The sequence below is a fragment of the Mastigoproctus giganteus genome, chromosome 11 (genome assembly GCF_048544385.1).
Source record: "Mastigoproctus giganteus isolate SK-2022 chromosome 11, ASM4854438v1, whole genome shotgun sequence".
NCBI classification, from domain to species: Eukaryota; Metazoa; Arthropoda; class Arachnida; order Uropygi; family Thelyphonidae; genus Mastigoproctus; species Mastigoproctus giganteus.
This window is the reverse complement of record NC_143585.1, coordinates 14,507,716-14,524,582: the sequence shown is the minus strand read 5'-3', so window position 1 is coordinate 14,524,582 and position 16,867 is coordinate 14,507,716. Positions and strand designations below refer to the sequence as shown.

At 35.7% G+C, this 16,867-nt stretch overlaps 1 protein-coding gene across 2 annotated transcripts in view; it reads left to right on the top strand.

The window, feature by feature from the left end:
• The window catches only part of LOC150077731 (TAF5-like RNA polymerase II p300/CBP-associated factor-associated factor 65 kDa subunit 5L), a 157,697-nt gene that overhangs the window by 69,218 nt on the left and 71,612 nt on the right, over positions 1-16,867 (top strand). For both annotated transcript variants that reach the window (XM_090384735.1, XM_090384734.1), the window contains exon 8: positions 16,159-16,356. In XM_090384735.1, coding sequence (XP_090240861.1) covers positions 16,159-16,356 — 198 coding nt within the window. The remainder of the gene's footprint in view (positions 1-16,158; positions 16,357-16,867) is intronic.

Sequence of the window (16,867 nt, the reverse complement as noted above, 5' to 3'; positions counted from 1 at the left end):
TCTTTAAGTTGAAGATAAGAATCAATCTCAGACATTTACATATTGATATTTTATATTTTTTCACAGTTAACACAAAAAAAGTTTGTTTTCACCTTTGGAGTGAATGGATGGGTGAAACGGGAAGGGATTTTTTAAGCTTGCTTTCTTGCATCATATGCCTCTTCTAATGCTAACTAAATATGGAGTGTTATATTAAATATCTGATGTTAATTTGTAAGCAAGCATGCCTATCAACTTTTCCATGTTCCGTGAATATTTACTTAAATAATGTCATTTATGGAAAGTTTACCATTTTTAATTTCAGCCAAGTTTGTGTGCATGTTCTACAAAAACATACACAAATTTGACTCGAATGGCCAAAAAATTATGTTTTTCAATCATATCATATATATCAGGGATGGCCAACGAGTCGATCATGACCAATTTTAAATATACAGTCACCGTTGATTTATGCAGTCAGGTATACTACCAAAATTTTATATTATGCAAAGGGTTTCTCTACCTGCACGTTATTTTTTTTTAATGAAGCTTCAAAAATAGGAATGAAGAGCAGATTTTGAAAATTTATTATTTTTTTTTTTTTTTGCATGATTGAAGATTTCATTGAAGGAGAAAAACGTTTCACCATCATAACGAGAAATACCACAGAATTCCAGCTGTCGATATTATTGCAAATGCAATAAGATTGAGTTTACTACCCGTTTATAATTAGATTGCACTAACAGAAAAGTGTAAATTGTTTTTATTGTTTTATGGTTGTGATCTCCAGAAATAGCTTTAGAGAAATATCACAAAGGCATTCAAAACCGATTCTTATAAGAATATAACCAAACAGAGCAATAAACGGTGGTGTGTTTGTCCGGTTATTTTGGAAACAACTTCCTCATTCGGCAATCCTCTTCATCAATTATCCTACGTTAGCTGTTCAGACAGAATATTTTTCCGGTTCACGCAACTTAAAAGTGTTTTAATTGGTAAGCATTGCTTTTACTGATTTAATAATTAGATAGTATGTATATGTTAATTTAATACCTTTCGATTTAAAATGAATACTACGAAAAAGAGTAAACGTATCATTTTCATCAAGAGTGGGAACTAGAATACTTTTTTGTAATGGTGAAAGAAAAATATTGCTGTTTGATTTGCATTGCTTCCGTGGCTATACCCAAAAAAGGAAATTTAGAAAGGCACTTCAATACACTCCATGGTAAATACCAATCGGATTTTCTTAGAAAAAAAAAAATTGGAAGAACTTAAATCTAGATTATTCGTGCAACAGAATTTCTTCATAACACCTAATTTACAATCTAAAGAAATAACTGTAGCATCATTTAAAGTGAATCATCTTGCAAAAAAAATGCAAATCATTTTCTTGATGGTCAATTCATCAAAGATGCATTTTTAGAAATAATAGATTCTCTTTTTTAAAATTTTAAGAACAAAAATGAAATTAAAAGTGCCCTTTAAGATTTGCAGTTATCTCAAAATATTGTGATGTGATGCATCGAAAAAATGAGTAAAAATGTGAGTGAACAATTGCATGCTCATATTGCTAATTGTGTGTCCTGTTCTTTGCAACTGGATGAATCTCGGGCGCCTCCATAGCCAGGTGGGCAGGAGCAGCAGTGCATAGCACACGCTTCTTGATCAGACTGGGATTCGAGCCCGTGACCACTAAATACAGAGGATGCAGGAAGATCAGGGAATGACCACCGCATATCCTCGGAGCAATATGGCTTTAGTTGCTAATGCTCCTAAAAACCAAATAATAACAACATAACAACAACTGGATGAATCTACTTCATACATCAGTGTTCAGCTCAATTGCTCGTTTTTGTTGGTATGTTTTTCGATGATTCTGCCACTAGAGAAGAACTGCTGGGTATGATTTTGTTAAAAGAAAGAACTAGAGATCTTGGTATCTTTAAGTCATTCAAACATTTTATTGAAAAAATTAAATTAATTACCACTATTTAAGCTCGTATCAGTAACATCAGATGGAGCTAAAGCAGTGACGGGGCATATTAATGGATTCATCGCATTGTACCAAAAGAATGATGAATTCCCTGATTTTTTGTTACCACTGTATCATTCACCAACAAGTGTTAGCCAGCAAAAGATTAAATACTAAAAGTGTTACGAACATCGCTTTCGAAATCGTGAATTCCATCAGAGGACAATCTCTTCAAAGGAGACGTTTCAAAATGCAACTCGATGAAAAAGAACCAGATCTGATATTATACACAGATGTGAGGTGGCTGAGTCGGAGTAAGTTTCTACAGAGATTTTGAAATTTACTGAATGAAATTAAAAAATTTTTTGATCAAAGGGGAGATGATTATCAGCAGCTACAAGATACAGAGTGGTTGTGTGATCTGGCTTTTTTTGGCAGATTTTACCAGTAAATAAGTCTCAGCAGCCTGAGTGTGATGATAGCTTTCCCAGATTCAGACGTTTCACATGCTAGTATACAATCTCTATAGTGTGAGATACAGGTGACCCCCGCTTAACGCTGATAATTCGTTCCGGAAAAACCAAGTGCTAAGTGAATCCGCACTAAGCAAGCGCCCCATTCCCATAAGGTAACATATGTATTTGTAAGTTGCGGTCTGTGCCATAGGATATTTCCTAATCAATAATAAACGGTAGTGAAAAGATGCACAAATGTCGGTCAAAATATTTAATATTCAAATATTTATACATATAAAATATTCTGCATTACATATATATATAATTATGTGGTAACTACTTATGTATCAAAATTAACTTAAAATTCCAATTAAAATCATGAATTTAATTGATCTAAATTTATTTTAATTGATATAATTTAATTGATGAATTTAATCATGAAAATGTGCTGATTTTGGGTTGGTCATTTTCTAAATAAACTAAAAGGGGTATTAATTTTAAATCCCCCGCAGCGTTACCACCCAACAATAAAGTCACCCGATCCTTCGCTGCTTTGAAACCTGGCATGTTTTTTTTCTTCTTTCAATATGAAACTTCTTTTAGACTTTTGTTTCCACAAAAGTCCTGCTTCATCTATGTTATAAACTTGTTGAGAAGTATAACACACAATACCCCTCTTCAATAATTTTAACAAGTTCTTTTTTAAAAGTTTCGGTTCCTTGATCTGCACTTGCGGCTTCTCTCTAGATTTTAAAACTATTCAACCTGCCCTTACCAGTTTTAAATGGTTCCACATTTTTTTTTTTTTTTTCTTTAGGTGAGTTTTCTTCAGATATTGGCTAATCTCTTTCTCTCCTTTTTTTTTTGTAATATTTAACTTAACTGAATTCTGCATTGGATATTATCTTCAATAAAATCAGTTAACGCCTTTCCATTTCAATCCTAATAGTCAGCCTAGCCCTAGTTGCTTGCAGTGGAATAGCTATCTTTCTCACTGCTAAAATTAATTCTTTATTTTTTTATGATTGTTCTTACAGTTAAACTTGCGAGTCCTAAATTATGGCACACATCCGCTTGTCGTTGACCGGAATCGATTCGCTTCAAAATGTCTAATTTAATTTTCAAATTCAGTCTTTTTCTTACATTTATATTCTTCGTACTGCGCCCATACGTTGTTGCTCTTTCATTCTTATTGGCCATTATTAACTCTTCGAAAATGTAACTGCGTTGGTTGCATTAATTATGATAATGTTCGAGTAAACTGTCCGTTACGCACGATGTCTAATACTGTACTGAGTGATGACTAGACTTCGGATAAATGCATATAACGCAAATATTACAAGGAATATACTTGATCATTTTTTAAAATGTTGATCTCGGAACTACATAACAGGTCACTGTACTGCAATTAAATTAGCGAGTGAGAAATTTTCACTGAGCGTGGAAAAATTTTTCAAGTTGGCGTGGGAAACGTTTTAATGCTATTCATTTTCAAGCTATCGACTCCATCAAATGAAACGATTTCGTTAAATATGCAAAAATACAATCTGTAAAAGAGCATTATAGTGATCTGTGACAGCGTTATAGTCAGATACGGGTTATAATATAAGAGCAGTGTTATAGCGAATCAGCGTAAAGCGAACAGCGTTATAACAGGGGCCTGCTGTAGTTGGAAACAAAGGTATAATGCAAGTAGGAGTAATCTACAGACCAGGTGATTGTGAAGATTATGACGAAAGCCTCTACATGCAAATGGAATGGGCAAGTAAGCGTCAATGTCTTATTATGGGTGATTTCAATTTGCCTCTAATTGATTGGAGTAAATGGGAAGGAAACTCAACATGCAGAACAAAGTTTTTAAATCAACTAGATGACTGTTATTTGTATCAACATATCAGGGAAAGTACTAGAGAAAAGAACAACCTAGACCTCATCATGAATCAGATGACATAACAGGGCTGACAGTAGAGGGACCAGTAGCAGGAAGTGATCATGGAGTTCTACGTTGGATGATGATGAGAGAGGTAGCAGTGGTAAAAGGCAAAGGAATGGGTTTTAATTTCAGAATAGGAAATTAAGATGCCTTAAGGTACTACATGGCCTCTATTAACTGGGTAGATATCGCACAAAGAATGAATACAATTGAACTGTGGTATGCTTTTAAAACATTAATCACAGATGCTTTCAATGCGTATTTACCATTAAAAAAATACTCCGCGAGGAGGGTTCCAAGTTGGATGAATAGTGAAGTTGCCACATTACTTGAGCAAAAAAAGGTGGCATGGAAAGGTTACAGAGCAATAAAAAGTCCTGAAGCCTATAATAGCTACAAGATGATATGTAATAGAGCCACAGAAAAGGTTCGACAGGCAAAGGCAGTTTATGAGAAATCACTAGCAAACAGAGCAAAGAGGGGGATAAGGAATTCTTCACATATATAAATGCCAAGAAGAGCAGGACAAACCAGATAGGACCTTTACTTAAGGAAAAGGGGATAGTATTAAATACACCAGCTGCCGTTGCAGATGAACTCAACAGTTATTTTGCATTGATATTTACAAATGAAAAACCTTTTGTGGCAATGGGAAATTGTGGGAGCGAAGTTGAAAAATATGTAATTAATGATATTGAAATTTCTCAAGATTATTTAATGAAAAAACTTTCGAGCCTACAGGCCAGTAAGGCTCCTGGAGTTGATGGAATATACCCTATAATCTTAAGGGAGGTGGCATGTGAGTGCATTGAACCATTGAGGCTAATCGTGCGAGCATCACTAGACTCTGGGGAGATTCTCTTGGATTGGAAAAGTGCCAATGTATCTCCCGTACATAAGTGTGGCTCTAAGAGTGAAGTGGGAAATTATTGACCTGTCAGTCTGACTTCAGTGGTAGGGAAAATCATGGAGGCAATGATCAAGGGTGGAATTCAGGATCATTTGGATCGAATTGAAATTCTCAAGGATACTCAGCATGGTTTTGTAAAGGGAAAATCATGTTTAACAAATCTGGTTCGCTATTTTGAAAGGGTCACTCATGAGCTGGATTTAGGGAATAATTTCGACATTGTTTATTTAGATTTCAGCGAAGCTTTTCACTCAGTCCCACATGAGTGGTTGCTTTATAAGCTGGAACAGGTTGGAATCACTGGAAAAATCCTTAGATGGATAGCAGGCTGGCTTCAGGGCAGGAGGCAGAGGGTTGTGATAAATGGCTATTCTTCAGATTGGGTTGATGTAAGAAGTGGGGTTCCCCAAGGATCAGTATTAGGACCACTGTTTTCATAAACGACATCGATGAAGGGAAAGAGGGCGTGATGTCTAAATTTGCAGATGATGTTAAAATTGGTAGATTAGTTAATGATCACTGTCAAGCTAAGCTTCTTCAGAGAGACCTAGATAGACTTCAGGAATGGTCAGAAAAATGACAGCTATGCTTTAATCCAACAAAGTGTAAGGTATTACACCTGGGAAACAGTAATCCCAAAATGACTTATTCACTTGGTGGAGTTCAAGTAAACCCAGTACTGGAGGAAAGGGACTTGGGTGTTACGATACGGTCAGACATGAAATTCTCTGGGCATTGTAAACAGGTTGCAAGGAAGGCCCATGGTTTCCTATCGGTGATCTATTGAATTTTTGCAAGTAGAGATAGGGACGTGATAATCCCATTATATAAGGCTTTTGTTAGACCACACTTGGAATACTGTGTTCAAGTATGGAGACCACACCTAAAGAAAGACATCGAGCTTCTTGAAAGGGTGCAAAGACTGGTAACTCACCTGGTGAGATCGGCAAAAGGGCATCCTTATGAAGAAAGACTTCAAATATGTGGGTTGCAGAGTTTGGAAACTAGACACATTAGAGGAGATTTAATTGAGGTGTTTAAGGCTCTTAGAGGCATCAGTAAAATGAATGAGGACGAAATTTTCAAGATTATAAATGATGCTAGAACTAGGGGACATAAATTCAAGTTACAGGGGGGGAAATGTTTAGATTGGACTGCAGAAAGTTTTATTTTAGCCAGCGAGTTATAAATTACTGGAATAAGTTGCCTACATGGGTGGTAGAGACTGACAGTTTGGGGAAATTCAAAGGTCATCTGGATAGTACCTTCAGGTGAGGGAAGCGCATAGGATGATAGGTTTAATTTCCTTTTCTTTTATTAATTATTATTATTTATTTTTTTATTTTTTTATCATTGTTTTATTTGGAGGTTTTTTTTTTTTTGGCTGGTGCAGCATAAGCCATAGGCTTTCTTGCACCATGTGGCCATTACTAATAAAATAAATTTTCTGTTTATACTCCGGCACAACAAACAAGTCAGTAGAGTTTACAATAAATCGTCAATACAAATATTTATCTTATTTTAGTAGTCACGGGCTTGAACCCCGGTCCGCTCAAGGAACACGTGCTACGCACTCTCACTCCTGACCACTGGAAATACTAATAAAAGTGATCTGAATTTGGAATTACAAGTAAAAAATAAAAATGTGGGTGACATGATTAGTAGTATTTCTGCATATAAATATCAATATTTGGCAATGGCTAAGGATCTCAAAAAAAAAAAAATTCGATCATTTGCAAAATAGTGAGAAATATGTTTCTGAAATTGGGAAGGTTGTTGATGATTTTGAAACCTGAATCAGTAATTTTAAAACAATTGAAGACAATTGTTCAATATATTTCTTATCCATTTAATGTCCACTTAGATACGAAACAAATTGTAGAAAAAAATCGCTGCGATTTTTCACATGGAGAAAATATTACTTTAAAATGAAATTATTTGATTGTGAAATGATATCTTCCTAAAAGCCAGATCATCAGAAGAAGACTTTTGGAAATATGTTTGCCGAGTAAAGTACCCAAATGTAAAAAAATGCAGTGAACTTTTAAATTCCTGTTTTGGTTCCACATATCTGTGTGAATCGGCCTTTTCATATTTGAAACAAACAAAGACGAAGGATCGCTGTCCTCTTATGGACTTGCATACAGAAGATTCTTTACTGTTGGCCTTATCACATATATCCCCGATTTTGAAAGCTTGGCAGATGACATGAAGACACAAACTTTGCATAAATTAAAATTTTAAATACGAATGAATTTAAAATAAGAATTCTGAATAGTAGATCGCATCACAAATCCCAGAGCAATATGGCCTTAGTTGCTAATGCTGATATATATTATATTTTTTGAAATTTCTATGTATTTTTTTTAGCTATGGACCTATCAAATTTATTTATATTAGCTCAGAAGAACAGTCTTTGGTCCTTGAAGCTATCGCAGGCATTTTCTTAGATATGCCAAACTGTGCTTGTTCTTTGGGAGTCTAAAATGCTGATGGAACTGATATTCAGGTGGACTTAATTTTGGCAAACTCTGGTAGGTCTGTGATAGCCAAATCATCTGTTTGCACAGTCATGATGGTGAGACTGTTAGTAACCCTGGGTATAGCCTCCGTGTACAAGTCCTGATAAACGGTATAGGTGACCACCCTGGTGCGAACCAGTGTAAGCAGTGCGATTGAGGTATGGCACCCACACCATGCAGAAAAATGCCTCTCCCCATGTTACCAGACAATACGGGGTAGTAGATGACTCTCATCAACCAGTGCTTATTGGAGGCTTGAAATGGTGGAACCCATGTTTACTCTCCAGAACAAAGCTTCAGCAACCCCCCCCCCATATTTTCCATCATGTAGTATGATTGATGTCTATTGAGCTTATGATGGACATCATGACGAGATCTAGTCTTCCTTACATTTCGAAGTACATCTCCAAAATGGTATTGCAGGCCGGCCACTAGATAGGCGACCAGATCGAATCTATCAGTAACTCTCTAGGAGGCTTCTGGATCAGCTATTGTGTAATCTTCCTGCCTCTACTCTGCCAAATAGTGACTGGAGGGAGTCCGAGTAGTATGTATGCAGGGGGGGGAGCATCGTCGAGGCCGTGTTGTGTCAAGGCGTTGGGTGTCTTAAGATGTGTATACTGTATCTAAAATTTCATTACTTCATACAGCATATCCTCACCACCTTTTCTTACTTCTGAATAAATCATGAATTGTCAAACTAATAGAACAAACTTATCTGTGAAAAGATCTAAACCTCCCAAACACTTCCTCATTCATTTGACAAATATATGTGATTTCAGTGATGTCCATTTCCACTTAAAGTCATCCAAACCCCATGAACTTTTCCTGAAAGAATGCCAGTTATCGGTTGATTGAACCGCTGTTAATCTTAATTGTTTGAATTATTCACGGTATGATTCCTTTCACTTCAAAGGTGGTACTTGTGCATATGTCCATTCTGATATTTCCTTTCAGAGACATAGTAATTTGGAATCTCCCTTTTTGATCTTCTCTGGTTTTTAAAATCTCTCTACCACATTTTGCCATATTCATCTGTTGCCTCTATCATTCTCCCAACTCCAGTAGCCGACCGGGCTAGCCGGGTGGGTAAAGCGCCTGCCTAGCAACCCAAAGGTTGCGGGTTCGAATCCCGCCTCGGGCTTGGATCAAAGTACTGTAAAAAACCTTGGGAGGTGCACTATGGCCACAGAAGCCGATGCGCCAATAACTACCAAACAAAAAAAAAAAAAAAAACCAACTCCAGTAATCACTTGGAGCTCCTTGACTTCACCTCTTTGAAACTTGAGCCACTGCTACTAATGCACCAGAAAAATCTAAAATCCGATCCAGTTCTCTTTGAAACTTGACTTTCTCCAATCCAACTTTCCTAACAGTGAGATAATTTTCCATTGTAATTTTCATGTTCACAACTCTAGCTGGGTCACCTCCATAGCAGGTGGGCAGGAGCAGCAGTGCGTAGCACACGCTTCTTGATTAGACCAGAGTTCGAGCCCGTGACCACAAAATACGGATGATGCGGAAAGGTCAGGGAATGACCACCGCATATCCCCGGAGCAATATGGCCTTAGTTGCTAATGCTCCTAAAAACCAAATAACAACAACTCTAGCTGGCTCCCGTTTTTTAGTCACATGAACTCAGCTGGTTGAGATGCCGAAGCTTTTGCAATTACTAATGATCTGGCACAGATTGTTCATTTACCTACCAGAATACCAGGCAATTCTAACTGCACAACCAAAATGCTTTATCTTTTTCTCCCAAACAACCCTTCTAAATATATGGTCGAAGTGAGTGGTCCTCTAGGCACCTCAGATCACAATTTGGTGATGGTCTCTTTGCCAACGAAGCATTTCTCTTTTGGCTATTCTCCACCTTGTGTTGTTTGGCATTACATGAATGCAGAATGGGATGATTGACGAGATTAGTTTTCTTCTTTTCCTTGGTCTGATTACTGTTTCAAATCTGATGTCAGTGTTTACTCAGATCATGTCAGTGATATTATTCTTGTAGGGATGGAATCCTTTATTCCACACTCCACCTTAAAATCTCGTCCCATATCTAAACTTGGGTTTTCCAATAAATATGCAAGGCTGTTCAAAAGAAGAATGTTGCATATTGTAATTGGCTTGTGTCAAAATCTCCAGGTTCATTTACTACCTACACCAAAGCTTGCAACAATTGTGAAGCAGTTATTAATCAGTCCAAACTAGATTGGTCCTCCATCAAAAGAATGTCAGAAGGATTTTGAGAAAGAACTCAAGTTTCAGTTAATTTATTATGCTCTGGTAGAAATTGTTGATGCTTTGGCCAAGTTAGTAAATTTGAATAATACATAGGATTTAACTTCTTTCCCTAATCAGCACTTGCTACAGAGCACTGGTAGCCTGTTCATGGATCCTGAGTTGAAGAGGGAGTAGAAGTAGAATTTATGCTTATTGCTGGTATAAATAGAAAATATAGCAGTTATTAGACCTGAGATAGTTAGCCAGAGGATTTTGGAGGAGATTTTAGATTATTCTAGCAGATTGGTATCAATTGGAGATTTTGTGAATGCTCCTCTGAACTGAATTAGCCTAAATTCAGTAGGCAGTAGTGAAAAATGGATAACATAAGCAGTTTTACTTCTGTTTACTTACAGTTTAATATACATTTCTGCTAATAGATCAAGAGCCAATGAGAAGTCAGTAAGCCTTAAAAGCAGCTGTCTTTTAAGGCTTACTGTCTCAGATTTTTAAATGTATGGATAGTGGATTCACCTAGTTATTCAGCTTTACAGTTTAAAAATATATTAGAAATTAGGCAGAACTGTTGATAGTGGAATTCTAAGTCTAGCATATGCCTAAACCATAAAGTCAAATATTCAGCCCTTGGTCCTCATTAGATGTAAAAAAGTCTTTTTCTCATCAAAATCATGGTATAGTCAAATATTCAGCCCTTTGTCTTCATTAGAAGTAAAAAAGTATTTTTTTCATCAAAATCAAACTGCTCTGTTATAAGTTCTGCATGAGATAAATCTCAAATTGGCTGCTCAGCAACCACAAAGAATATTACACAGATTTGCTAAGAAACTCGTTTGCCTTCATAGTAACTGGTTTAGAGCAAGGATAAACAAGTTTTTGATGCATATCATCAGACAAGACACAAGTACATAATTTTGCTAAGGACCAGAGACAACTTCCACTCAGATAGAAACGTCAAAACCAGGCTCTTTCTGGAAGGTAATGATATTACCTTTTGGTACTGGTATGGTGCAATAGTGCAGGAAAATGGTGACACCAGTCACCATTCTCCTGCACTATATCCCCCCCCCCCCACACACACACATGTTATCAACCCAGTGCAGGAATATATGCTGTTTGGGGCTTTCAAAAGACATCCTTTCGGGCATGACGGGTGTCCCGTCATGCCCGAAAGGATGTCTGGTATTTCATACGAGAATGTTCGTGACATTGTTTTCACTCTGATGTCCTGTTGCTGTATTTTATTAATGTAATTGATTGATTGAAATATGATACATTTATTTCTTCACGTGCTTCACGCTCTCTAGCTGGTATGCCCCACACATTTTTCTCTTTGAAAGCTAATAACTGGTGCAGACGAAGTCATATAACCTTGATTATGCTTGTATTTAGCACCTCACATCTCTCTCTCTCTCCCCCACCAAAACAAAGTAAGTTGCACAATATTGCATTTAAAAATGAGAAGCAAATAATGGTAACATATTGAATAATTACAAAATTCTAGATGAGATGTTGAATTATTTTTGACACATGCATAGTGTTTCTGTGTCAATAAATTTTGGAATGCACTGCTGTAGTTGAAAATTGATCTTGCTACACGTACCATTCTGGGTCTTTCACTTTCGAATTTTCACATTAATAAGACTACTGAAAATGCACTTCGGTTGGGGGAGATGCAAATTCACTTGTGATAATATAGAGGTTCAAACTACAATGTGTAATCTGCATTCTTCAGGAGTCTTTTCTGATGTATCAAAAGCCTATTGGCTACTGGAAGTACATGTGTAGAAGTAGCATGTGATGGCATTTAAAATGGGGTCTGGAAAATTGACTGCCAGCAATTTACCGCCGCTTCAGTTTATCGCGTTTTACTGTCTAGAAGCAATGAGATGTTTGGTCAAATCATAAAAAGTTATTTTTTATTTAAGTTTCTGCCTTAAGCTATGATTAGCATATTTTTGGAATTCTATGAACTGTTAGGGAATAGTACGGAAATAAAAAAAAAAAAAAAAAAAAACACATGTATGGAAATATGTAATTTAATAGGTAGATTATGTGTTTTAATAGTTATATGTATCACAAAAAATAGTCAAAAAATCCATTATTTGAACAATATAACAATTGGTTAATTTTAAACTAAACTAATTATAACATTAGGTATGTCATAATTTACACTGCAAAAATTCAAAATGAATGTTTATGCAATCTTCAGAATCAGTCACGTTGGGATAATTAATTACTAAGAAACTGTAATATTTCAACACAGTATGTGAATTATTAATAAGAACTATTATGCGCTATACCTCTTAGATAATCAACAATATCACCCCATTCATCGTATGCACTAACAAGCCTTTTAATTTGTTCATAACAATTGCGATACTTCTTTTTTTTTTGTTGCCCGTATCACTTCCACTTAAATATTGTTCAATGCGCATTTCGTTAATGCTTTGTTCTTTTTTAATGCCATCGATAAATTTCCAAATGTTGGGATGATAAGCAGCGACTTGTTCCTCAAATCCTCTATGCCACCCTTCAACAAAATTATTTGTTCTTAGTAATCCTTCTAGAACAAGCTGGCGTACGTTCCACATTTCATGGGAATACTTTGATGGTCGACGAAGATGTCGTCTGGTTGGGCGTCCAATCCATGTATCCTCAAAATAATCAACAACTTCTTGCGATTCTGGAGGAAAAACACCATTTTCACACAATTGTTCAAAAACGACCGTCACAATTTGAGTGGGCACAAATGCAATTGCTGCCAAAATTTACATATTTAAAGAAAAATTAGCATCAGTTTCATAATGTTGTTTCAATCCATTATTCTGAATGGAACGAAAAATACATTGTGAAAAGCGGAAAAAACAACCCCATTGCGAAGCGTCAGGAAAAACTCTTCTGCAAGCATTCATCATCACCATCTCAAAATCTATAATTATTGAATGCGGGGACATAGCCAGTTCCAATACTTTCAGCTGCTGTAGTAGAGATACATACGTTTCCTCAGACCTGTTAGGCAATAATGCATAAACTAATGGAAGCAATATTTTTTCCTTGAATCCATGTATCGTATACAGCTGATAAAAAAATAAGAGAACAGTTTTGAAAGTCCCATTGGCATACCAGTGTTCATTTCGCGCTAACAACTGCAAATTTCTTTTCATACTGAAAATTAACATACGATTGTCCTCGGGTCCAGAATCAAATTGTAGAAACAATTCTCCATTGCATGATGTTTTATATTCTTCTGTAAAAACTATGTCTCTACGATACGTTGGAAGAACTGGGCCATCAAAATTTCGATTTGTTATATTTCGGATCATTCGTTTCATTGCATCTACACTTGGAAGCTTAGGGGCTGCTGCTTGGCTACAGATTCTCGAAACACTTGAAATAATACTATGAGGCGTATTATTTGTTGTTTCTGCATAAGTTCGAATGGTATCAAGAAGTTGTGCTGCCTCAACTCCTGCTGCGTCTCCACAATGATTGTGCTCCTTCCATGTTTTAACGATAGTGTTATTTACCGTAGTAACTCGAGCGGCACATTTGATTTTTTGGTAATTTTGACACTTCCAATGAATTTTTGTTTCATTTTGCCTATCTTTATGAAACAAATGCCCACCAAAGCACAATTTCGGTTTTCCTTTTTGTGATTTCAAAAATTCCACCGACATGATGTGTTCACAAACTCAAAAGGATGAAAAATGAACTCAAAATCAGAAAATGTTGTGATTGTAAGAGATTATAAATATATAAGTACCTCCCTAATTGGCCCGCCCAACCCCCACTTCCCTAAAACATTCTACTTAAGTTAAAAATAAATTTATATAAATTATATGTATTGCCTGGCAATATTTGTAGGCTATAAATTGTTTATGTGATAAACTGAAGCGGCGGTAAACTGCTAGCAATTAATTGCTGGCGGTGAGTTGCGGGCGATAAACTTTCCTAGACTTAGTCAAGGAAAGTTTATCGCCCGCCGAAAGTTTAAGAAAATTTAAGTTTATAAACAATTTATAGCTTACAAATGATCGCTATCATGTTTTATCGCCAGGCAATACATATAATTTATATAAATTTATTGGTCATTTTAAATTGAAAATATGGCTTTTCTGTAGGTGTTATTTAAGAATTAAGTGCAGTTAAAAATGGAAGTTATATGCTAGGTATACATTTCCTAGAAATACATACCATTGCAGGTGCTTTAATTTAATTGCCTGTTATTTTCCAAAATTGGAATTAGGTAGGTACCCACTTAATTCCTTTAACTTAAGTGGAAGTGATCCGGGTGACAAAAAAAAAAGAAGTATCGCGATTGTGATTTACGAATTAAAAGGCTTGTTAGTGCATACGATGAACTGGGTGATATTATTGATTATCTAAGCAGCATAGCGCATAATATTTCTTATTAATAATTTACATACTGTGTTGTAAATATTAGTTTCTTAGTAATTAATTATCCCAACGTGACTGATTCTGAAGATTGCATAAACATTCATTTTGAATTTTTGCAGTGACATACCTAATGTTATAATTAGTTTAGTTTAAAATTAACCAATTGTTATATTGTTCAAATAATGGATTTTTTTACTATTTTTGTGATACATGTAACTATTAAAATACATAATTTACCTATTAAATTACATATTTCCATACAAGTGTTTTTTTTTTTTTATTTCCGTACTATTCCCTAACAGTTCATAGAATTCCAAAAATATGCTAATCATAGCTTAAGGCAGAAACTTAAATAAAAAATAACTTTTTATGATTTGACCAAACACATCTCATTGCTTCTAGACAGTAAAACGCGATAAACTGACATGGTTTAAGTTGTCATAAAAATTGCTGGCGATCAATTTTCCTTGACTCATTTAAAATATATATTCCAGTGTTTTTGTGATGTTATTTTTAAACTATGCTGAAATTCAGTTTATTTATTGACTTACTATTGTATTTCAGATTTTTTATATTGTTGAACTACAACAATACCCCGCATAGCACTGATAATTGGTACCAAAACCGTTCCGTGTTATGTGAAACCATGCTGGTTGAGGTATAATTATAACGGGTTTTAATTGAATGCTTACCAGAGAAACAGTCTATAAACAAATTATAATAAATCTATAAACAATTTGCACTGGATAGCCAGTAACATCATGAGAGAAGAGAAAAAAGCTTTATTGTTTATTTAGGTATTTCAATAATGAATTCTGGTGAAGTCGTCTCTTCTTTTTCTCGGCATACAAGTCTTTGTAGGATCTAATCCCATCTTGTAAAATTTGCCGTATCTTGATGCTATGTTCAACATTCGGATCTCCATTCATGATCGCATTGTAGGCCATGTCGCTGACATGGCCTGCATGCCCCCCCCCCCCCCCCGAAAAACTTTCTCTAATTCTTCTGTTGAAATTATTTTGGTGCCACTTCAGAATTGTTTTCCTCTTCTTCATACGCACTTTGCTTGTCAATTTCAAGGAGAGTTGCATCATATAAGTCATTTGCATGTGAGTCAATGCAGTCACATATGTTGGCAGGGTCCAGAGTTTCAAATCCCGAGTCTTTTCCAATCTTCACAATGTGTTTGGCAGTTGTCTGAACTTGTGATTCAAAACTAGTGAAATCATTTGCCAAATAGGGCAAAACATGCTGCCAAACAGAATGCATATTGTTCACAGTGATTTCTAGCCAAGATGCAGATATATTTTCAATCATATTTAAAGGGGTAAAAATAAATTGTGAAATGAAAAGTTTGAAAAGCTATCACGTCGTCTTGTCAGGATAGAATTAAGAATACTGAACACTGTTGCATGTTGCCACCGACTGCTTGATGGAGCTATTAGCACATGTGCATGTGAGACAATAGAGTTGGCACTGCAGCATATATATAAAGTACGTGTCTAGGCTATTGTATGAGTTTTAATATCTACAGTAAATTTTCAACTTAAACTTAATTGAAAAGCATGTTATAGTGAAAGCCGTGCCGTTTGAAGCCATGCTAAGTGAGGTATTGCTGTATTTTGTAATTATTTGATTTTAAAAATATTTACATATTAAATTTTGCAAGAAACATTGGTTCTTGTTTTGTGACTTTTTTTCAGTCATGCAAAGTTTTAAAGCTTTTAAAACTTCTATTTCAGACCATGTCAAGTAAGCCTTGCTTGTGACAATTCTCTTCTTGCTGGGGCCTTTGAAGATTCATCAATTAGACTATGGCCACTTACACCACATGTCTTAAATTATGAGCCAAGTAATATTAATATATCCAGAATTCATCTTGCAAGTGATGCCATTGATGGTGTTGAGTCTGAAGGCTTAACTCTTCCACCTTCTAAAGAGTAAGCACTTTAAGTTGTCATGAAAAGTATATGTTTTTGTTTATGTATATGTCATAAAAAGTATATGTAAAAGTATATAAAGTATAAAGTTAAGCTATAAGGAAATTATTCATTTTTTCCTACACCTTTGAGAGATGTAGGAAAAATGTATTTTTCTAAATATTCTATTGATGATCATGGTAAACCACCTCCTACCATTCCCAGTACACTCCATTCAGTGCCTCCTGTGGTCTTCCATCAAAAGAATGTCAGAAGAATTTTGAACACTGTTGTTGCCCAGAATGCTCCAGATCCTGATGGTATTTTTCCACTTGTTCTCAAAACCTGGGCTCTCCTGAGCTTGCTTACTCCATATACTGTGTTGCCTTTTTTACACTTTCTCATTCCACTGGCTGTTGTTCCTTCTGCTTGAAAATTTGCTCATATCCAGCCAGTTCCTAAAAAAGGGTGGCGGCTCCCTTAGCCAGGTGGACAGGAGCAGCAGTGTGTAGCACATGCTTCTTGATTAGAC